Source organism: Alligator sinensis, unplaced genomic scaffold (genome assembly GCF_000455745.1).
Source record: "Alligator sinensis unplaced genomic scaffold, ASM45574v1 scaffold569_1, whole genome shotgun sequence".
Taxonomy (NCBI): Eukaryota; Metazoa; Chordata; order Crocodylia; family Alligatoridae; genus Alligator; species Alligator sinensis.
Genome location: NW_005841914.1, coordinates 2,029,227 through 2,051,767, shown reverse-complemented (window position 1 = coordinate 2,051,767; position 22,541 = coordinate 2,029,227). Strand labels below are relative to the sequence as shown.

General features: G+C 44.1%; 1 protein-coding gene across 3 annotated transcripts in view; it reads left to right on the top strand.

The window, feature by feature from the left end:
- Positions 1–10,708: 10,708 nt before the first annotated feature.
- DVL1 (dishevelled segment polarity protein 1) overlaps positions 10,709–22,541 on the top strand; it is a 139,954-nt gene continuing 128,121 nt past the window's right edge. For 2 of the 3 annotated variants that reach the window (XM_025198118.1, XM_025198116.1), the window contains exon 1: positions 14,143–14,180. In XM_025198118.1, the coding sequence (XP_025053903.1) occupies positions 14,158–14,180 (23 nt within the window). In that variant the 5' untranslated portion in view covers positions 14,143–14,157. Of the gene's footprint in view, positions 10,728–14,142; positions 14,181–22,541 lie in introns of those variants that run through there. The other variant, XM_025198117.1, reaches the window with a different exon arrangement.

Sequence of the window (22,541 nt, the reverse complement as noted above, 5' to 3'; positions counted from 1 at the left end):
AGTTGTGGGACGTGCATCTTAATTGAAAGAGCTGTTATTCAGAATATGGAGACTTGGGCTTGAACTTTCAGCCTGGCTCTTAGGTGTGCAAACATTGTTACATGTTGTTGTGCTTTGTGGGGAGATAGGAGGCTGGGAACTCACTGATGTGTGCTACCAGATTGGTGCTCTCTTGGATGGGAGGATGTAGGAGAGACTGTGGAGATGGGCTGGCTTGCATCAATTGCTTTGTGGCTTCCTTTCTTGGGTATTGCTGCAATTCGTTTCTGTTCACTTTGCAGGTGTTGGCTCATGTCAGTCCAGTGTTGACCAATAACTGGAATTCCTTAGAATATTTTTTTTTTTTCCATGATGGGACAGCGCTACTTCCGTATGCTCTTGAGTAAATGGAAATATCTGCTACAGGTCTCTATGGCAGAGCAAGACGAGTTTCAAAAGCAGTGTATTCTTAGGGCACGCCTCATTGTAGTGTCTAAGTGTTGATTCATAGCACACAAGCCTGCATACAGCCGACAATCTGAGTACGTGTTGACTTAAAGCACATGAATAAGTGCATCTCTGTGCAGCAGAGTGCTTACACAGGTACCTATTACGCAGGGATTGGCATGTACAACATTCCTCTTGGTTTTAAGGGCATGAAGGCCTTTAAAACGAATGGATGTATTGCCATTGACTTCAGTGGATTAGCCAGTCTGTGCTGCTAATAGTTATGGACAAGTTTTACTGGATGTTGGAAGCTGCTAGGGAGGAAATGTCTCCAAAGCCTCCCTTTAAGGGATTGTGAGTGTACCAGAAAGCTGTCTGAGCTTCTGCAAACTCTGAAGGCATGAAAGCTTTTACAGCTTTATGTTTGTAACCTTCTGAGTGCAGAAAAGAGGTACTAAGTGACGGAGGAAGGATTTTGGGGACATATGTGCTTCAGGGCTGAAATAAAGAGGGAGAGAAGTTCATGCAAAACTGCTTTGATCTCTGGCAGCTGGGTTGCAGAAGTTCATGCAAAACTGCTTTGATCTCTGGAAGCTGGATTGGAAAATCCAATTAGGACCTATAACCTGGGTCCTGGGAAAGGTCAGAGCTATTCTGGAGCTCCAGCCTTCCCGTCATACATACTTCAGATTGCTTGCATCTTGCAAGCTGCGCCACCTATGCTGGTGTTTCAGATAAACCTCTCCTGTTTCGTCAGCACCCCTGTTATGACTTGGGAATGAATTCTTCTGTGATGAAAGTCATTTTTTGGAGGTAGGAGAGTAGCACAACCGTGGTTACATAACTCCTTCCGTTTCTGTCTCTAGCCAGATTTTGGGCTCGGGGATAGATTTTTCCCTTGCATCAGATTGGCATGGACTGTGGGGGGTGGGGGTGCCTTCCTCTGTACAGTGGAATGGTCTTTGTTTTTTTTTCTCCTAGGACCTTCCCAAGTGCACATTACCCAGTGTTTCCCTGCAGTTGCAGTGGCAGGGCATTGGCAACATCCTCACTGCCCATGCTTTCACTTGGAGCTTGCTGTAGGAACTCTTGGTGTTTTGCCTTGTGTTCTTGGTTGCTACGGTTGAGGGTTGGAAACGGCAGTCATTGGGACTCCTTTGGTCGGTGACAACACAGGGACTGGATTCAGTAGGTCACGAGGCCTCTTCTGCTCCTACATTCCTTTTTTAGCTCGCCCTGAGCCTTACTGGACTTATTTTCTGTGGGACCTCATGGCACCTGCAATTCAGAATTTGCAGTCACTAGCAGCAAAAACCTTTTCATTATTCGCAACTTCTTTGAGGTCGTGGTTTTTTTTTTCCCCCCTCCATTACGACAAGCACGCGCTTTAATTTGGGCATCTGAATCTTAGTGAATGCTGGCACAGAGGGGGACCCAATTATCCACCAGGATGTCCTACTGTGGACCACAGAATCCATTCGCTTTCCTTCAGTCCTCTGCTTCTACATAGGTGAAAACAAGGACGTCCATCTCTGCTTTTGACTGAAGTGTTGGCTTTCTGCCATGTTGAGGGCAGTAATGTTAATGACTAACTTCCCATTTCCTGGAGCCAGAAGCCATCCACTCCCCGCTTGAACTCTGCCTGGTTGGGGATTGAGGCCCAGCTGCAGTGTTTTGAGCTAGGATACTGTACAATCCAGGTGGCTGTTTATCCACCAGACAAGTTGCTGAATAAATGAGGGTAGAAGATTGTCCTGCTTTGGGACCGAGCTTTTAGGTGGGATTTTTTTAGAGCTGCCTAATGGGATGGAGGGACCCAAATCCCTTAATTTTGAATGGGAACTGGGAGCCTAACTCTATTACAAGTTCTGTTTTCTAAGCTGCTTAGTTTTCAGCGCTGTGGTTGTCTTCTCTCTGCCGAGTGTGCTCTGTCGGTCCTGGTTTATAGGATTTTTGTGTATTGCTGGAATAATCTGTTGTTAAAACTGTGTTTAAAAACTATTGTGTAAACTGAATGTGAGGCTGTTCTGCATTACCGTTGTGTTGCGTCAGTTCTGACAGCCTGGATGGCATCCTCTTGAAGGAAGAGTAATTGAATGAGACCGTTGGTGCCATTAACTTACATGGCTTTGCATTCACAGGCTTTCATTTGTGAGTGCTCACTTTGCCTTCAGTACAGCAAACACTAGTCACACTGGTTAGATGCTGCACTGCAGATGGAAATGACAGAAATTGCTTGCTTGTGTTTCCAGGGAAACGTGGTAATCGGACTTCTTCATTTTGAGAACTGGGTCTTCAGTGCAGTTCTTTGTGCAAAAATTGTTTGCCTAAGGTTGAGAATACAGTCATCTTAGAAAAACAAATCTTACTGCATTGTTGCACCCATGTATTTGTATGTTAACTGAGAATTTCCTGGAACTTTAAGGTTCAGGTTTGGTCCTAGCTTTTGCCTGTGTGGATGCATCCAATTGGTTTCCACTGATGTGGAGTCTGGTGAGAAAAAGGCACCATCACATGGGTTCTGTCTGGGGGTAATTATTACATATTCGATGAAGAGGGGCAAAAACCAGACTGTTTAGATTTGCAAACCTTTTTGATTCAGAGAGTGTATTGACACTAAAGCCAAAGTTGGTGGTACCCATGTTGCATTTAAAAAAAAAACAAACCCTCCACCATTCAGAATGAAAGCCAGTAAGAGGTGTTTGCATGATGACCATGCCAAACCGTCTTGAATTGGGAAGCCTAGGGAATATTCTAGGACCAAGATTTAGACGGAGATTTTTTCCAAAACAAGTTAGGGAATTTGGAGTTACGATTTACTCCTTCATTTAACTGGATTAAATTAGCTTCTCTTAATCTCATGGGAGACTTTGAAATTTTGGTTTTAAAATTCCACACAGGGGTGTTTTGCCCTTAGCATGAAGCCCTTAACAAAAGTGTCTCTTCTACCTGGTTCCTTGTTAGCTCGTTCTCTGTAGTCACCAGATCATGGGTCTGTTCTGGGGAATGTTCCTCCACAGAGAGACCAATTCAGACTGGACATCAGGAAAAAATACTTTTACAGTAAGGTTTGCCAAAATATGGAATATGCTTCCAAGGGAGGTGGTGCTCTCCCCTTCCCTTGGGGTATTTAAAAGGAGATTGGACAAATACCAGGCGGGGGTCATCTGACCCCAGCGCTCTTTCCTGCCCAGGGCAGGGGGTCCGACTCGATGATCTAATACGTCCCTTCCGACCCTAACATCTATGAAACTATGACACACGTGCCTGTTGGCCTTGGCTGTCAAGACATGCATGGAGAGAGTCCACCCCATAAACCATTGGTTCTTCCTGGGTTTTGTTGGCTCCTGTCTTGTATTATGCTTTTAAAATGTATAGGAGCTAATGAAGAGTAGTGAATGCCTGAGCTTCCTTATACACACAAAGTTTAACTTTACAGTGGAACTGCTCAGTGTTTAAGGCCGAGTGCATGAGTGCACAACTGATTCCACTTCCACACATACATTTTGGACAGCTTCTGTCTGGTCTCTGTTTTGGATATGAAAATTTTGCATGTGGATGTTGTGCACACTAAAAATGTGGCCCTTTGAGTCAGGGTCTGAGCCTGTAGACTCTTGTGCTGGCTGTTCAGTAAGTAGGAGTACCTTGGTCGTTCAGAAATCATAAAAAGAAGCAAAAGCATAGCAACAGAACCTAGTCAAAACTGGAGGGACAGGTACAAGCAGTGTTGGAAAATTAAAGTCATGGCAAGACTGAAAATTGCCATTGATATTAGGATGAGTGCTATAAAATATTATATTCTAAACATTGATACAGTAATACATATTTTGTTGTTTACTTAACTCATTGTGATTATTATATTAAGTTTAATTCAATAAATAAAAAAAATATATATATTTTTTGCTTTGACTTCCTGCATGCTACAAAATGTTTTGCTTGGGTTACATTTAACAAAGAACGCATAAGAAGTAATTAAGGATCTCAGAGTGGTGAATCCAGTAGCTGTTTAAGATAACCCCTTGTGGATGTTTAATACTTGGGCAGATCCAGGATTTTGTAAAGGGGGGTGTGGGAGTACCCAAACTTCGAGCTCCCCTGCAACCCCAAGGTGAGCTGACCACAATAGATGGGGATGTTTTTAAGTCCCCAAAGCAGGTAAGAATCTCCCTCTTGGCCCCCCCCTTCCTTCCCCTCCATGCTCAATAGCAGCTCCCCTCCCCTTTCCTCCCATTCATCCACTCTCCTGAGCACTGCTGCCGCTGTCCCTACTCTCTGGCTGTCCCAGCAGCTAGGGTAGTCCAGAGTCACTCCTGCCCCACTCTAGCTGGGTTGCATGGGGAGTTGGGCTCAGCCAAAGACAACCCATGGTATCAACAGTGGTGGGTGGGTTCCCACCGCGCTGAGCCTGCTCGTGGGCTGGTGTGAACACCCGGTGGGATTGGGCAGGGGGCACCCTGCCCACTATCACCACTGCTGCTATCCTGGGCTGTGCTCAGCTCCCCATGCAGCCTAGCTGGAGCAAGGCAGGAACAGCTCTGCCTCTTGTTTAATACGTGGCTGGCATCCCTTTGTGTGGTTGGATGGTTTTAGGGAAGCTCATGCTCCAGAGCTCTTTCCTTGGCTCTGCCACCAGTTCTGTTTGACCAAGTAACTTAATCATTTGATGCCTCAGTTTCTCCAACTGTCTCAAGTTACTGTCCTATTGCCAATGCATTATGAAGCTAAATGAAAAGTAAACAATTTGGGATTTTCAAATGAAAAACAAATGCTCTTACATGTTGTATTACATGGCAGGAATTTTGGAATTGCAGGTTTGCAAGATGATCTAGCATTTACTGCAAAATCTCATGGTAACTCCATTTCTCTAAATGAAACTAAAGCATTCATGCCTTTTTGCTCAGTGGTTTCTAACAGAACAACTATTGTGCAGACACGAATTCAATGGCAGTGCCAGGAATAGGCTCTCTGCTCTAACTGCGGGACTCCATGGATTGTTTTCCTCTGAGCAAAAGAAGGGAGAAGATCTTGGAAAAAGTGCAATTAGTGTTTAAACTTCTCTGATCACATGGATGCTTTCCCTTTGGTCTACCTAACCTACTACAGATGTGAGACAAAAGTCCTCCCTACTCTAGGCTGAGATCTCAGAATTAAAATATTCCAGTGGAGGTAAAGAGAAATGCTTGCCATGGGTGGCTTTGTGTGCATTTGACTGGCTCTCTTGCTTTTTTCACTGTTCTAAGCATTTTAGACTTGCCCATCTAGGAGTAGCTGTGTCATTAGCACACTTCCCTTTGCTGTGAGCAAGGGACCGCACAATTGATTTTTCTTTTCCGAATTGCTGTTAGCCCCTTTAAGAATATCCTAATACTTACAGAGGTTTAGCAGAAGGAATAAATTTGTTTTAATAAATGTGCCAGGGAGGAGAATACATTGATCCCAAAGAGTGTAACCTTGAGGGTGTTCACCATCTACTCTGGATCCAGGGCAGCAGCGTATAGTTTCCTCCTCAGCTCTTTGCATAATTGAGAGCTTTTGGGGGAGATTTTTACAAATAGGACTGTAATGTTTGTTATTTAATGCAAATTGTCTATGCAGGCTCATTGCTTTACAGGGTAACTTTTCCATATGCAGATTGTCTCTGTACGTTGCATCCTGTTTACCAAGGATAAGAACATTTGGCCGCAGCTAATCTTGCACTGAAAGGCAATTTGCAATTATTCCGTCACTTTTTTTGGTGGCGGCGGGGGAGGATTGAGGAATAAATAGGTTTTCTTTTATAGTTCCTGGCCCAGTTTCACAAGCTGTTTATGTTTTCCTGAATGTGATGTAGTGTTTGAACCTAAGGGAATATGTTGTTCATAATGAAAACAGAGGCTGTTATTAGATATCTTGCTGAAATTGTAGCATTCCCCAGTGACAGCAAAATGAATGATCTTTTCCCCCATCCTAACAAGTATCCTGTGGCAATCCTTGCCCACAGTGCTGTAAAGTTTCAGCTATGTGATCATAGCTAGAGGTTTTGGATGCTAAATTGATTACTGGAATGTCTACAAGGGGAAAAAGTATCTGTTTGTTTTCATTAATCATCAATGCTCAGTTGGCATGACGTTCTCTGCTAGAAACAAAGGTGGTTGTTGCTAAGGTCCTGCTTTTCGAGTACAGAAGGGCATTTCCTTGCTGGTGGCCCTGCAATAAGTTGGAGCATGAGTTTTTAGAGGCTTGACATTGGTTTAGGCCTAAGAGTTAAGTCCTGTGCTTGTGTTTAAGGACTCCTAGGTTGAAGAGAACTGCTCTTATCTCTTTTGTTGTTTCTGTAGAATTTTTATTGGTAATGACGGGAGAAATTTTGAGAGAGGAAAAAAGGAGAGAAAGCAGGCTGTTGCTGAGCAAAGCAAGCAATGATAGAGAAGAAACACAGGATATTGTATTTGAGATAGTTGAATGAAGCATGCTGGAAGCTTCCTGGGTTTTATTACGATAGCTACTCTTTCACATGTGTCTATTCAATTGATTTTATGTATTATTTTATTAAGCGCACACAGTAAATGGTGTGCTAAAAAGAGAAAGGATGGCCTTGTAATTAAAGCCCTTGTTAGGGGTTCAGGATATACAAGTTCAGCACCTGTTGCTTGACTAACTGTGATCTTGGACACATCTCTCAACTTCTGTCTTCATTCTCCTTCTGTAAAATAATAATACCTGCAACTTTTCATCCGAAAATCTTTGAGCCCTTTACCAAAGAGGTCTTTTTTTTTTTTTAATCTGTTTTTGTCCTAATTCTGCCAATGTGTGCTCACTTTTCAACACAAGCACTCCCCCTGGGCTAATTATGTGTATATCCTGCCTTTTAACCCACAGATCTTTCCTTATGGAGGTCCTCAAATTGTAAATGCTATGGAAAGGACTTTCTCTCTCAGAAGGACCTTACCATATGGGACTTGAAATTTTGTTGGCACTTCTAGGTGCAACTATAATACTACTGTGGTCTTTCCAATATACATAGCTGGTAGGTGGGTAGGGTAGGGTGGGAAGGGACCTGAACAGATCATCAAGTCCAACCCCCAGAGGGGGTCGGACAGTCAATACCTTGACTCTCTTCTACAGATGACTACCAATTTTCTTAAATCTTTTTAAATGCACTGATTTCCAGTGACTTTTTGTACCTTACAATCTACTGTAGTGGGTATAGTTGCAATACTAAAGACCTTTTTTTTTTTTTTAGGATCAGTATTGCTATAGAGCAGGTTGTATGGTTTAGGAGGACTGATATAACATCTGGTGCTTTGAATCCCAGAACCACAGGCTTAATTTATGAAGTGGATTCAAATAGTTAAACTTGCATGAAGCTGGAATAACACAGGGTGCAGCAAACCCATGAATTTCAATGCATTCATCAAATGTGTGTGAATAAGGAATGCAGGCTCTTGGAGGGTACAGTACCAGAATATACTCTGCCAGGTTTAAACTATTGTGGGTTGTGTGTGCGCACATCCATGCACCCCTGCCTCTAGTCTGAACAGAATTTCCTCCAAATAGGCATTTTGTAGCCCTTTAAGAGCTGAAGACCCATGTAGTCTGTTAACACTCCTACTTAAAGGAAGTTGTCCTTGCTTTTGAGGCTTGTGGTTTCAACCACAGAAGGGTGTCAAGTTCTGCAAGCACTGGTGCCAGCGCAGTTGCAATGGTCTCTGTGGGTTTGCGTGTTGAGGGACTGCATAGATAGACCCTCCAGTTGCAGGGCAGTGTATAGAGCCAGAGTGTAGTATTGGAAGATCTTTAATCTTTTTATTCTTCTAAATTAGAGTCCCATCTCTCTTCACATCAGTTCTGCGATCCAGAGATACTGGCATCTTTGAGCCCTACACTGCAGCGTGGATATCACCATTGCGTGTCTAGGAGCTGCCATCTGCTCTGTATAAATAGAGGAATCCATCCGTGTTGCAGTACGTGAAATTTTACTCTGCACCTGCTTGGTTATCAGCGAAGCGCAGATGTTCATTGCGTTGCCCCTTTGTGTGTGATGGAGCAATGGGAAGTCTCCTCAATGAGAGAACTGCATGTCGGGTACCTTGGTTTTCACATTACTTAGCGGAAAACTAGATGGCATTTAGTGACTGGTGACTTGCAGTCGTCTCTAGCAAACAGGCTTTGTTCTTTTCCATATGAATGCACTGTACATCAGACTCTTCTTGGGTGGGATTTTCTTTTTCCTAAGAGGCGTAAAAAATGGGGAGCAGCCCGCCAGAGGAGGAAAATGGAATGTTTCTCAAATAATGAAATGTGGAAAAGTACTTAGTGTAAGAAACACAGTGCACCTCTACTTCTCAGGGGGGTTGGAGGGCAAGGTATTTTTCATGGGTGGAAATTTAAATTTCCTTGTTAGGATCAATTTATTGTTAAGTGTTTTCTTGCTAAAGGAAAATGTTCATTTCAAACGTCCATTGTCTTGCACGTGTCCAGTTAAATTTTCTTGTAGCTCCTGTTTCATTAGAGACAAATTGAGAAGGGGTTTGGATACACATTTGCAGCTCAAATTGACTGAAATAGGGGAGACTGAGGAGCAGAGAGGTTGAGCTTTGGGCTAGTGTTTCTGACTTGCAGTGTCGTGTTGTCCTAATAGCAGCAGCAGGAGTACAGGTGGGACAGCAAAGAGCTTTAGGATGGGAAAGGGTTTCTCCCTCTTTCAATAGCACAGATGTCCCTGTTTAAGAGGGTGTTGGTTGTAGCCACGTTGGCCTAGGGACATAGGCAGACCAGGATCTTTGGGTAGACGTGATCTCTTTTATTAGACCAACTAAATAGTTGGAAAAAAATGTTTTTTGCAAGCTTTTGGGTATAAACACGCCCTCAGGGTGTGTTTTCCAACTATTGAGTTGGAAAATTTTTCCAACTATTTAGTTGGTCTAATAAAAGAGATCACGCTTACCCAAAGAACCTTGTCTGCTTGGTTAAGAGGAGGACTTTATATTGTCCTACAGCTGCCCTGCATCAGTGCAAAAGGCAGTTATAAGGGGACAAATGTCTGTGTGCATGTGAAGTTGAGACACTGCTATCAAACCCAGGAAGCGTTTCATGCTTGGTTCCTTGTGTGGTGACATGGGCATTCCTAACCAAAGCAGGCAAATTGCACATTATTTTTAGGCCTCCGTTCGGATCAGGAAGAGGATGGCTCTGAATGTTGCATATCAAGCTCGTCATGTCACAGTAATCCTAGTTCTCAAATCAATTCAATATAAGCTAACATATGGACACAGTGGGCAGTGGGTCTTGTGCTTCTGGTTTTTTTTTGGTTTTTTTTTTTTTTTTGTTTTTTTTTTTTGTTTGTTTGAGCAGTTTTAACAAGCTGTCAGTCTGCTCAGAGAGTCGGGAATCTCCCTTTCAAGAATAGCCTCGAGACTCCGCAGTGCAGCTCCGCATTTTTTTTTCAAGTGGAATATTTTCTTTACGGGTTTGCATGCCGCTGTTTTTATTGTTTAAGGCAGCCATCAAGACCGTGTCTGGGGTAATCTTAACTTTCTTGCTGTTCCCTTGTGCTCCCTCCTCCTGCTGTTTGACTGTGCTTAGATTATAAGCTCTTTGGGGCAGGGATGGTCTTTCAATATAAATGTTTGTGTTCTTGTCCCAAAGGGTACCTGTGGGTGCTGCGATGATAGAAATTATCTTTTGTTTCCCCAGCCGCATGCACAAACACCAGTCAGACAGAGTACTGTGCACAGTGCCCAACTCTGAGCTCTCAGAGGGTCCTTGGAGGATGACTGCTACAGCCAGCTGTTGACCCAGGACTCATCTTTCGCAGACTTATTCCTAAGGGTTGAACTGGAGCCATCCCATTTGTGGGGAAGGCTTGGCACCCAGGTGCAATAGAAGCCTCTGATACAGGAAATCAATGCCTTATCTATCCAAGCAAAGGTTATTTGGATACCGTGGTGGTAGATGCCTTAGGAATGCAAATGAAAGGCATCTGTTTCCATGGTAGCTATTAGAGATTTCTGGAAAAGGGATCATTCCCGATTTAATTTTCATCCAGCTCTGCTGTTTCAGGCCATGGTATATGGGAAATAGGTGTAGTTTGAACTGGGCTATTAGAAATCTCTTTGCCAGCAAACCAGCATAAAGCTGTCCATTAGCAGCTGGCGATCCAGCCACTGAGAATGGAGGAGGGTAGCTCCTACTCTTGTATTCATTAGGTCATTTAAAAAGAAAACTAAAGAAACTTTTCAGCATCTTCACAAAATAGGAACAAGTGCCAGCCCTCCAACAGAAATGACTGTGTCAAAATAGAAGTTGCCGTCTTTTAAAATGTGAGTAACAAGTAACACCATCAGTGAAACTCAAAAGCAGTTTGTTTTCAGGAGTGGGGGTGCGTGGGAAGGATGTGCTAAGATGCTGCCTTTGAATTTAGATGTGTGCTCAATTTTTGCCTCTTATCAGATCTTCCCTGTGTGATCTTGAGTTAAGTGATTTGGTCCTGGGGATGTAGCTGAGCGCATGCTTAGTTTAGTTTGCTTGCATGAGCTTGCAGAATTAGGGTTTTAGGGCAGAATCCTAGTCCACTTTATGTGCCAAAATGGCAGTTTTCTAGCCACGTTATTGCTGCACAGCTTGCTGTCCTTTTCCTCTTGCTACACAAGTCTGTTGCTCCCTGTATGGGGGTCCTCTCATGCTTTAGCCCTAGTAGTTGAGTGATTAGTGCCCTGACTCTGGTTTTAGGCCCTTCTCCACCCATAGGAGGTTTGAACCTGCACCTCTCTGACTTTACAGCACTGTGCTCTAATTGCCAGGTACAGGCCAGGCATTATCCAGTGTCCTCTCCAGCCCTCCTTTTGACGCTGAGCCACTGTACCTTGTATTTAATATTCATTGGATAAAATGGATGGAGAGCAGTGGGGGGAGTTTCTGCTCCACTAAGGGCAAGGGTCCAGTCAAGAACCAAATACCTGTTTCTTTCCAGGGGAGCAGCCATTTCACAAGCCATACCCTCTCGAGCTTGCTCTCTTCCTCCTCGCCCCGCAATACTGCAGGGTTAGTGATACACATGTGCAGTGCATCAGCATTGGGTGTTTGCTCCTGTGCAAAGCCTGGCATAGCACAACAGCAGAAATATCACCAGCCCAGACAGCCCTTGGTGCTGGGTAGCAAAGTCCTGCAAATGATTTATGTCATTTTATCTGCAAAGGAGTCATGGTACCTTACTAGATTTCTCTTCCTTTTCTTTGGCTCTGCAAAACAACATCTCTCTGTGTCTCTTTCTCTGGTTTTTGGCAGTCATTGCAACAATCTCTCTGCAGTGACTGTCTGCAGAGATCATGACACTTGTACCTGCAGCAGCTTCATCTCAAACTAAGTGCTGCGGTTTGAGTTTGAAAATTAAAATCAAAACCATACAGGCTGGTGGGTCAAGGCAGCACACCTGTTTCAAAATAAGTGCCCCAAGATGTTTAAATATGTCTCTTTCCAATCAGACAAGGTTCCTTGGGTGAATCTGATATCTTTTATTAGACCAACCCAAATAGTGTTCTATTTCCAATCAGTTGTTATCTCCTACAAGTTATTTTAGCTTTGGGCAACAATTGAAAATGGGTGCACTGGATGAATTTTTGCTCTGAAACTTAATCCCCATGCAGGGTGGCCTGCTCCACCTGTACCTTTCATTAGAGGGGTAAGTGGTACTTCTAGAGAACAGTGGTGCATGTACCATCTTGGTGAACTGTGACAAATTCCTCCTGTCCTGTGCCACACCCCTTCAGTCTTTCTGAGAAAATTAAAATGTTACTGGACAATGTGTGTGCTGGAAGGAACAGCTAAGCAGTGGTAGCAAGTGACTTGGTTATTTACCAAAATTCTTCAGTACTTCAGACACTCCAAGCCATTTGCAGAGGTAAGGTGGCTTTATTTTATAATTAGGGAGTGTGCCCTGATAGCCAGTCTCTGACTTGGCATTTCTCACTATTTTCCTGTCCCCCTTGCTTGCAGAGTTCACCTCAAACGTGAGCCTAAATGACGCAAGTCCCCAGAATATATCAAAAGATGGATCTGCTTGGTCTCTTCCTGGTCTTTACATTATTTTTTTTTTCTTTTTGCAACAAGCTATGGGGTGAATGGGACTTCCCTTTCCTAATGGGCTAGGAGATAGCCTCGCTCTGAAGCAGAGCGATCAAATAGTTAATTTTCGAATGCTTTCGTCCTCTGTCTTTCAAATTGTCCCAGCAGGGGTTGCATTTCATGGTTGACATTAGCCAGGCTGTTCTAGCTGCTGCTTCTTTCACATGCTGCTTTTTTTTCACCCCCCCTTTTTTTTTAAGTCTCTTATTCAGTCTAGTTAATAAGCAAATTTGTCATGTGCTTATTTTTTTTTGTCTTTGCTAACATCCCCCCCCCGAACAAATTAGCAGCAAACCAGTGAATTGGAGCTAATGCTGGTGTGTGAATTATCCTTTGCTGTGGGGTGGGTTTGCATGGTTACTGCCAAGCTGCTTCTAGTTTGAGAGAGAAACCAGCAAGTGCAAAGAGAACTGGATTCTTGTCCTTGAGCAGCGGGTTCACAGCCCTGCCGAGAGCAGTGACAGAGCTTGAGGAGTTGCTGCCTTGCCGGGGGTCCTGTTTTGAGAGCCGCTGCAGCTGGACAGGCTTGGTCTTCCACTAGGACTGCTGTAAATACCAGGTGCACGTCCTACATTTGAGCAAGGGCAGCACAGTTAAAATCAGCATGGGTGGCGATCGCTGTGTTATGATAATGGAATAGAAACTCTTGCAGAGATTGAGGCCCTGCTCTGCTGGACCCTGTATTCACACGCCGCGAGAATCAGCCCGTCTCAGAGACCTTACACTTTAAATAAGCAATTTGGACAATGGGTGTGCAGATGAGGAGGAGATAAGAAGAAGTGAATGACTTGCTAGCATCTCAGTGGCAGAGTGGGACTAGAAACCTGGTCTCCTGACTCCAGTCCAGTGTTGTATCCCCTGGATGTTCCTGCCTCTCCAGATGGTCTGATCTCCAACTCCCACTGGGCTCGGAGGCATCCAGGTCCAGTGCTCTGTAATCCGTTGTTTCCTGTGATACAGGACCTAAGAATGGCACACAACGTGCTATACGGGGAAACACACCAAAAAGTGAGGTTTTCCCCACTTCAGATCTGTGCAGATATTTAAATGATGCTCTCTCAACATAGAGCGAGGCATTAACTTAAACATTTCTCTTAGAAGTGCTGGTGTGAGCTTTCTGAAAGTGATCCTCTTGAGGGGTGGAAAAAGCGCCTAAATGAGAGCCAAGCATGTTAGGGTAGCTGTCTACCAAGCTCCGGTCACTTTACCCCTGTCCCTGCAGCATGCTACTTGAGAGATGCAGGAGATGGGGAGTATTTTACCAAGGGGCCTCTTAATTTGAGACTGTAGCATTGTTTTATAATCCTTCTTTCCCTGTCCAGCCCTGAGCAGCCTGTCCCACCCCTGAGAGAAGGGAGGCCTGAACATCTGTTATCTCTGTCCCTTTGTTTATGCTCTCTGCATCACCAGTGTTAGGAGCTGTACGGGTGCAGCTCTTCTGTCATCTCACCCTGTCTGTGCCCGTTCCTTGCAGCCATCGGGAAGATAAAGAAGTCTCTGGACCCTGTTCCCTGCAGTTAATTGGTTCCTGCACACTGAAAGCTTTTTCACTCTGCCACAATTACCAGGATGACACGGATGTCGTAAGAAATGAGCATGTAATGAAGCTCTTGGAATAAACACTCCAGCATGCCAGGTCTCCCAACCAGTGGGTAAAGATATCCTATTGTGCCATTGTTTCCATTATGCCCGTCAATCACCGGAAAAGCTGGTTGCTGGCATGGGAGGAGTCTGAAGAAGTGGACAGCCTGTAAGATTTTAGAGTAGCAGCATAGATGATGATATGATGCTAGGTCTGGGTAGTGTCCAGCTCTGTCTTTGCATTTTGAAAGGTTCCTTTTCATTTAGTTAAATCTTGACATGTTAAACTAAAATGCTATTTTTTTTGGAAGACTACAGAGAGAGATGTCAAGATGTCAAAAAATAATCCTTAAGGTAGCAAGGAAACTTTGGTTCCCTCTTCAAGTAAAATAAAAGGGAAAGCAATAGAAGATTTGCGAATGGGAATTGTAATCACAGAAAGGACCATTGTGCCCAAGTCTGGGACTGTCGGGTGGATGGTATCGGACACAAGAACAAGTTCATGACATAATTGATCTAGCCAAGCCTGACAGACTGACTAAAGCCGTCTTCTAGTGATTGCTTCTGGATGCAACTGGTTTTGACAACCTTGAGTCAATCACTGTCATTCCAATAAAATGTGTTGCTTCAAATTAAGCAAAATGAGACCTTTTTCTTTTTCTTTTGCCTTGGAAACTCTGGGGTCTTATTATTCCTTCCCCCCTTTTCCCTGATGGCTGGAGTGGATGGTGAGAGCAGTAGCACCAGTGATTTTTTTTTTTTTTTTTTTTTTTTTTTTTTTTTTTTTGCATCTGGATGCTAAGCTGATGGCATGAGGCTTTACAGCCTGTCAGTCAGTAATTGGGGCATTGTGAACTCTCAGCAGTGGATTGAATATCATAATTAGAAGCTTGGTCTATTTGATTTTTTTGGTGTAATGTAGTGTAAACTAGTATATGGCTTCATAATTCTGCACACAATTAATCCAGATGACCCCAGGGTCAGGGGGTGAAGTTCTTTGTGTGTCTGTGAAGGTCTTTACCTTGGGTTTTCAAAGCTGTTGCCCAATTTTGTAGGTAGTTTGTACTGGACTGTTTTGGAAGTGTTGGGTAGGCTTAATTTTGAGTAGATGGGGGCATCACAAAGGCCACCATTGCCCTGGATCCCTTGGCTACAGATTGAACAAATCTCTGAAAACCAGTTCCTCTGCAGTGGAGGATCCCTGTCAGGTCAGGGCTCAGGCACATCAGCAGAGAAGTTTCTGCTGCTGCTGCTTGTCCTCTATTTGTTTGTCAGATGAATATAAAGGACTTTTACCTCTAGGTGTCAGTTCATGTAAACAGGTGAGGAAAACCAGTTTTGGGGCTGGCAACTTCAGGTAAGTGTAAGATAATCATTTTTCAGTCTGCTCTTTAAAGCCCTGGTCCCTTCAGTCAGTCCCTCCCTGGTGGTTTGGCATGCCAGGTTCATTGACGTCTCACTGGCTTCAGCTTTGCAGATGAAGGGGCATGGATGAATGTTCTACCTATTGCTACTCATTCTGCTTAATAAATGTGGGGCTGTCTGTGGCATTACACTTATGCCAAGGTTTGCCCCCTTTTCCTATGCCGTATCATTTTACATTGTGAAATCTAACTGGGGGGGTGGGGGCAAAGAGTTACAGCTGGAAGATACCATGCTAACAGCATCATCCATCCCTCTCTGGGTGCAGTTGGAATTCAGCTGTTGTAAATGTGGCCCTGTCTAAGCACCGTGCTTTGAAGGAGCACTCAATTTAAGCCAAATCAGCTTTAGCAATGATCTTAAAGTAGTTTTAGCTACAGCTTCCTCCAAGTTCTCCTGTGAAAGCTTTTAGATGTCCTTGTTCACATTTTCCTACCAACCCATCGAGGACAACTGCCTTTACTGGGGAAAGAACAAAACTGATTGTATGCAAAGGGTTACCAAAATGTACAACAAAATAAATGGAAGTGATAGGACAAACGCATGTCACGATCTGGGAAAATCTCAAGTGTTGCTTTAGGTAAGGATAGGAGGAGTAAAAGTTTTCCACTTGAGCTTCTCAAGTTGATGATTTCCTTCTTAGTGTCTAAAAGAGAGCATGATCCAGTATTGCAGGTTCTGACCTTTGGAAGGGCATCTTGTGCCCCACAGACAGGATCCAAAGATAGAGGGCCCTGCAAACAAAACAGAAAATATGAGACTATCTCTGGCCTTATGGTATACTAGTAGAAATAGCAGATCTCCTTACAAGCAGAGGCATACTTCTACCTTGGGACCTTGTCTGCCAGGAACAGCTAGTAGAAGAAAGCACTGTTGGCGTAACTAGTGGGCAGTGTCCTTTTTCTAGCTCAGTTCTCTAGGGAGACGTGATCTGTCGAGAACAATTGGATAGGACATAATATAGACGGAAAGAAAAATGTATCGCACAGATATCCTAATTGAGACGCTATCAAAACAGTTTAACAGCTTCTCCTTTATAGCTGTTAAGTGAAGGATGCCACCTTTCTTGTCCTAGAGAGCATGGTTAGAGCAGCAGATACACCTGTTGTCATTGACTTGTTCACACAGGGCTCAGGTGACTACTTTGTTTTTCTTGTGTATCCCAAACTTGAGTCAACTTTTAGCGTTTTTCCCCAGAAGAGCAGTACCTAGTTTCTCTTTGGGTAAGTTAATGAATCAATGTGTGCCTCGGTTTCCTCTTGTTAAAGGGGAATAATAATACTGCAACATAGAAGTAATACATTGAAACCAATATCTGATCCTTTACTTCTGTTGAGTAGCAAGTAATGACATTAAAATCTGGCCTATAACATTTGCATGGTCCTTTAAAAAGGCGTGGAAAGGCACTAGGGCTATAAAAACTATGTAGGATGCTTACTGCTTCTACAGCTGTAAGTGCAAGCTCCATGATCTGTTCTGTCTACGTTCTTGGTTTTCTGGCTTGATCTTTAACAGTGCTAAACATCTACCATCTGCTCTGTGGGTAGAAAGAATATTCGGGGGTACATATTTGGGCCTGTGGATGCTGGGTTTCAATTTCTAGCTCTTCCATAGGCCTCCTGCATGACTCTTTGGGTGGTGGCAGGGCCATTAGGAAAAATAAAATTCATTAATCAAAGTGCAGGACTGAAGCTGTGGTGATAAAGGCTGCCTAACTACCTGGCTAGAATTAAGATTATATTCCTTTAAAATTATGTCACTTGTGTCTGATTCAAGTCTCTAGGAGAGCAATGGGCCAAAACCTTTGTGTGGCCTGAGGACAGCACTGGGAATTGGTAACCTGAATTTTCAAGATCAGTTAACTTACCTTTTTTTTTCAGGTCTGATTCTCTAAATCTTGATCTGACTAGCTCCAACAAAGTGTTAATGGGCCTGCTTGTGTAAGTACAGATTTCAGGATCAGGCTCTTCTTAACCAGCTAATAGATTAATCTTGCATCTTTCTCTTTAGGTAAGTACTACCAAATGAGACAACTGTCAGGCACGTAAATTTTAAGGCTTAATAACTTCCTGCTATCCTTTCTATTGATTTTTTTTTAATGGATAGATGGCAATAAATCCAAGTAGGGTTAACATCAACTCCTTTTTAATGTGCCATTGAAGCATGTCTGTCAAATGTCACTTGGAGGAGGTTCCTGGTATTGTATGTAAGGTACAACAATGGTGGGTGCCCAGAGCTTAGAGATTTATTGGTAATAAAAGGAAGTACGCTATTTAAAGAGGAGAGATATATTAAAAAGGTTTGACTGTATTGGCTTATGTAAAGCTCTGCACAATTGAATTTTATTATGGGATCTTTATACAGAATTGCCAGCCTAAAGATATTTATAGCCACAATAACATAGTTTGACAAATTATGTGAATGACTCTCTTTCTAGTTATTCTGACTGGCTCCCAGAACTAATTAAATTTGTATGCAAAATAAAGCAGGCAATTTAAATGATGTCCCAGCAAAGACACTGGCTGAGTGATGGCTGCAGCACATTGAACCGGAGCTGGAAATTGGAACAGAAAGCCACAGTGCCCCCAAGCGTTTAAGAGTCCAGGGGGTACATCCAATTACTAATGACAGCTTTAACAGGTACAGCCTGTTTAGTCCTCCACCAACCAAGTAATTGGCAAGTGGAACGGTGTTCATGGAAGGGGCTATTGGAACAAGAGGTTGAACTTTATGCTGGCTGTTTCACGCAGAAGGATCTCAAAGCTCTTGACAAACGTTGCACGCGAGCTCTTATTGAACAAACTCTTATTTGGGTAGGACGCCATAGTGGACACCCTTACTTGTGCAAATAGGTCTGAGGTCTTCAGTGATGACAAGCAGTACTATTTTGATTTTTGCATCTCCTCTGAAAGATTGCTTCCTTAGTGCTACAGCTCCCTCTGACATCCTAATGGCCAAGAGGGTCTCTGAAGGAGAACTCCCCCCTGAATCCTGACCCCTCTCCTAGGTGCTGAATTTGAAGCGCTGACCTAGCCTGTCCTTGCTCAGCTTCTGAGATCTGCCTGGTGGCACGGCTGCAGGCCATTTGGAGTATTGTGCGAATGGGGATAGAAGTAAAAAAACTGGTTTGATTGATTTATTTTTTTTCCTTGGGAAGCTTTTGTGAAAGGCCTCTGGTGTCTTTTTTTGCACACGTGTAGCAGGGGAAGACGGGTCTAATCGTTGCAAACTCCTGGAAGACCATTTTAGGCTGGACGTAAAGAGAACCTTCTTTACCATCTGAGTCTCCAGAGCCTGGCATAGACTCCCCCAGAAGCGGTGCAAGCTCCTACTCTGGACCCTTAAGAATCACTTGGATGCTTATCTTGCTGGGATCATTTGACCCCAGCAGACTTCCTGCCCCTGGGGCAGGGGGCTGGACTCGATGATCTTGCGAGGTCCCTTCCAGCACTAAAGTCTGTGAAAGTCCCAGCCAGAGGGACAACAGATGAAGGGACAATTCAGCTGAAAGTTTCCCCTCTTTGTCCCTCTATTCTCTCTCCTTTTTAATGGATTCTTTTTTTTCCCTTTTGCTTCAGACTCCAGAGATCACTAATTAGGAAATCAACCTCTGGTTGGTTGGATAACCATTGGCAACTGCTGTAGTTACGGAGCTGCCGGTCTTTCCTGGAGTCTCTGACAGAAAATGAATGAAGTTAGAGGAATTCAGCTGCAATGGAAGAATAGACAGATTACAAAGCCATGGGGACTGGGTCTCCTCTTATCTGGCTTTGCCAAACAACAAGATGTATGTCTCAATCACATCACAACCAGGAAGTGGCAAAATGGAGCTATATTCTCAGGAGGCAATATCCTGCTGCAGACGGAGTTGGGAAGCTGAAGAAGCTTTGATGTTCGCTGGCACACACTGTCTGTGTCTAGATGTCTCAACAAAGGATCCACTTCAAGCTGGGTCCAGTCTTTTCTCGGCCACCAAGGAGGCTGGAGTTCTCAGACATGCAAGCTGTGCAAAGGGCTAGTCCTTTATTAATAGAGGCTCAAATGGGTTGAATCACCAGCTCTGCCATACATTTCCTGAGCTATTGTGGGCATTTGTGGTCTCCGTGGCTCAGTTTCCCATCTTTTAAAAAATGGGAATAATGCTTCTGTTGTCTTAGCTGGTTAGGTTCTAAGCTTTTTTGGGGAAAGGGTTGTCGCTAGCCGTGTGTCTGCATTGTCGAGCATGATGGGGTCTTGGTCTCAGTGGCGGACTTGCTAGAAGATAACCAGGCCCTATATTTTGTCCTTGCAACGCATGAAGCGGCAGCGACAGGTACGAAGCCATAGAGGGTCCGTTTGTGTTCAGCTCTTAAGCATTCAGGTGTATATTCAATAGAGCAAAACCTCGGATTTGGGCAAGGCTGGAACAAAGGATTCATGTTGTTGTGCTTATTTCTTTCTCCCTCTTTCTTCTTTTTATGTGCAGGACCCAGTCCCTGCCTTGTGTTGAGTAGAATCTAAATCTCTTCTATTCTGCGATTCTAATCTGAACTGGTTTCTCTAAGCAGCCATTTAGGCACCTGAAATGACTCTTCAGGCGTGGGGGGTGGGAAACCAAGCAGTCAAGCAGAGCCAGGCAAGCCCAAAGCTTGTCACTAGTATGCTAATGGATGCCCCTCCCAGAACATTCAGCCTTTGTGCTCTGCCAGCTGCTAGGTAATAGTTACATAAGCGTAATGTTTGGAGCACAGCTTCCTAATGCGTGCTAGTTCTTGGCAGGCGCACCGTCTGCCACTTGAAGGGCATGTTGGCTGAAAGGTTCACAGTATGTTAGGCTGTCTTTTGTTTTCCTTGAATGGGCACTGCCAAGAGGCACTGGACCAGTGCTGTGCCTGCAGTTTCACCAGCAGGGGCTTAGTGGTAGAGGAGGGACAGAGATTATGTTGCGCATACAGAAGGGCTGGAAGAGAGCATTGTTGGGGCTTCTCCGTGTAGCCTGATCAGTCCTGTGACTCAGCGGTTTCCCTGGGGTGAATAAGTGCAAAGCAGAACCCCTGATGTGAATGCCCCTGTGCTCCGTAGAAGCTCAGATCCAGAGCAGGCGCGCCCGTCTAGTTCTTTGCAAAATGCCAAACCAAAGCTCCAGCCCGAGCATCCCAAACTCCATAGGACGTGCACAGGCATGGTTGGGTATGTTTGGCATTTGCTGGATTGGGGGATTTGTCTTTTACGGGAAGGTAGATATAGACCCTGAGTAGTACGCCATGAAAGCTGGCACATTTTAGCTCTGGACCTAGGTGAAAACTTTGCAGCTCTTATCTTTTGCTGGCCGGGAGCATAAGTACTGCGGGTTGCTACTTAACTCTGTCTAGCACCTATCTTGTTGCACTCAGACTTGGTAGCCTAGTGCAGCAGTTCTCAACAGCTTTGGTCTCGTGGACTAGCTGTCACTGGAACCGGGGCTGCTTGCCGTCATAAGACTGGGTTTTGGAACAGTCTAACCCTCACTGAAGATTAGCATATAAATAGTACGGAAAAGGCCTTATAGTAGTAAAATGCTGCAGTTGCCTATAAGGTAACTGGTGAATTAGTAATTGCTTTCTGATAGTATCGAGTTTGATTTCTGGTTTCTTGTTGCCCAGAACAATGAGATTTCAATGCACCCTTGATAGCCTGGTAGCGGTAGTAGACTTGTCCTCTGGGAAGGAACTGGGAACCTTTTCAAATTGCTTGGCAGTAACCATTCCAGTCAATAAATGGTCATTGCCACCATCAGCGAGAAGGAATGGAGAGTGGTTGCAAAGCTGAGGCTTGGGGGAAGTGGACCTTTGAGTTTGGGTCTGGATGGAGAGGACGTGCCACACAGAAGGTACAGGAGAAGGCCTCTATTAAAAATGTTTCTTAATAAGGAGGAGCTTTCCAACTTCATTCCCAGTAGATAGCTAATGTTGCCTGATGCTGGCTGTGGGATTAAGTGCTCAGAGCTACCTTGGATCTGGCTAATTTCCAGTAACGATTCATTCATTCACTTGGGTTCTAACTTCACAACAAGATCTACAGGAGGTAAAACTGGAGAAGAAAGTGAAGTGGAATAAGAGTAACTGTGAGGGGTGATATGTGTCTAGGTTATTTGACTGCTTTAAACGCAGCATAAATTTTACTTAGAAAGAAGCCCTAATCTTTCCGGACTGTAATTTTGGCATTTAAAAGCCCCTGGCTGGGGGATTATTTGTGAGACAGTGATTGAGCGCTGTCTCTTGCATGTTTTCTATGGTTGGTTTTGAAGCCTGACTGCTCGAGAGAGATTCTGTAATGAAATGGATGTGATGGATGGGGGTGGTTAAAAAATGCTTGTGTGCGCAGCATCTCTCATTTCATCAGCATCGCCCCATCATTCACTCCCTTCAGGTATGCGTGCCATCCCACTCTGATCACAGGCTCTTGCATTTTGGGGGATGCTTGATTTAGGCGGCATGTGTAGCCTTTGGGGCCATCACACGCAGTTTTCCTTCCCTGCTGTGTTCAACCAAGGATTTTCCTCCCCTGCCTCTCCCTGCTGCTTCTGGTAGCTGAGATTCACTGCAACTTTTTTCCCCTTCTCTAACTGCCTATGTAAAGGTGCTGGAGTTCTTGCCCTGAATTGCTTAGCATCTTGCTAGAGAAGGCAAATAAGAAATAGAAGGGGAGCAGTGTCAGAGAGGCCCAGTGACTCACTTAAGGTCAGGAGAAGAGCCAGAAATCAAAAGCAGACCTTCTGGGGTTAATTGGGTGTCCTGTCTGTTAGGCCACATGGCCTTTTTTGATAGTCCATGCAGTGCCCAAGCAATCTGCTTGGACTGCTAAAAAGGCACTTGCATATTCAGGGTGAAGGCTGGCTTCATAACTAGCTTTTTAGAGTCCATATCCATGTTGCCTGCTTTCAACATTAGTGTTGTGGCTGACTTCATTACTTAGCAATCTCTCTCTAACCTGGCTTTGTACTGTTGCTCATTGCGTGAGCCCCAAAGACTTTTTACATGAAATGTGTCGGC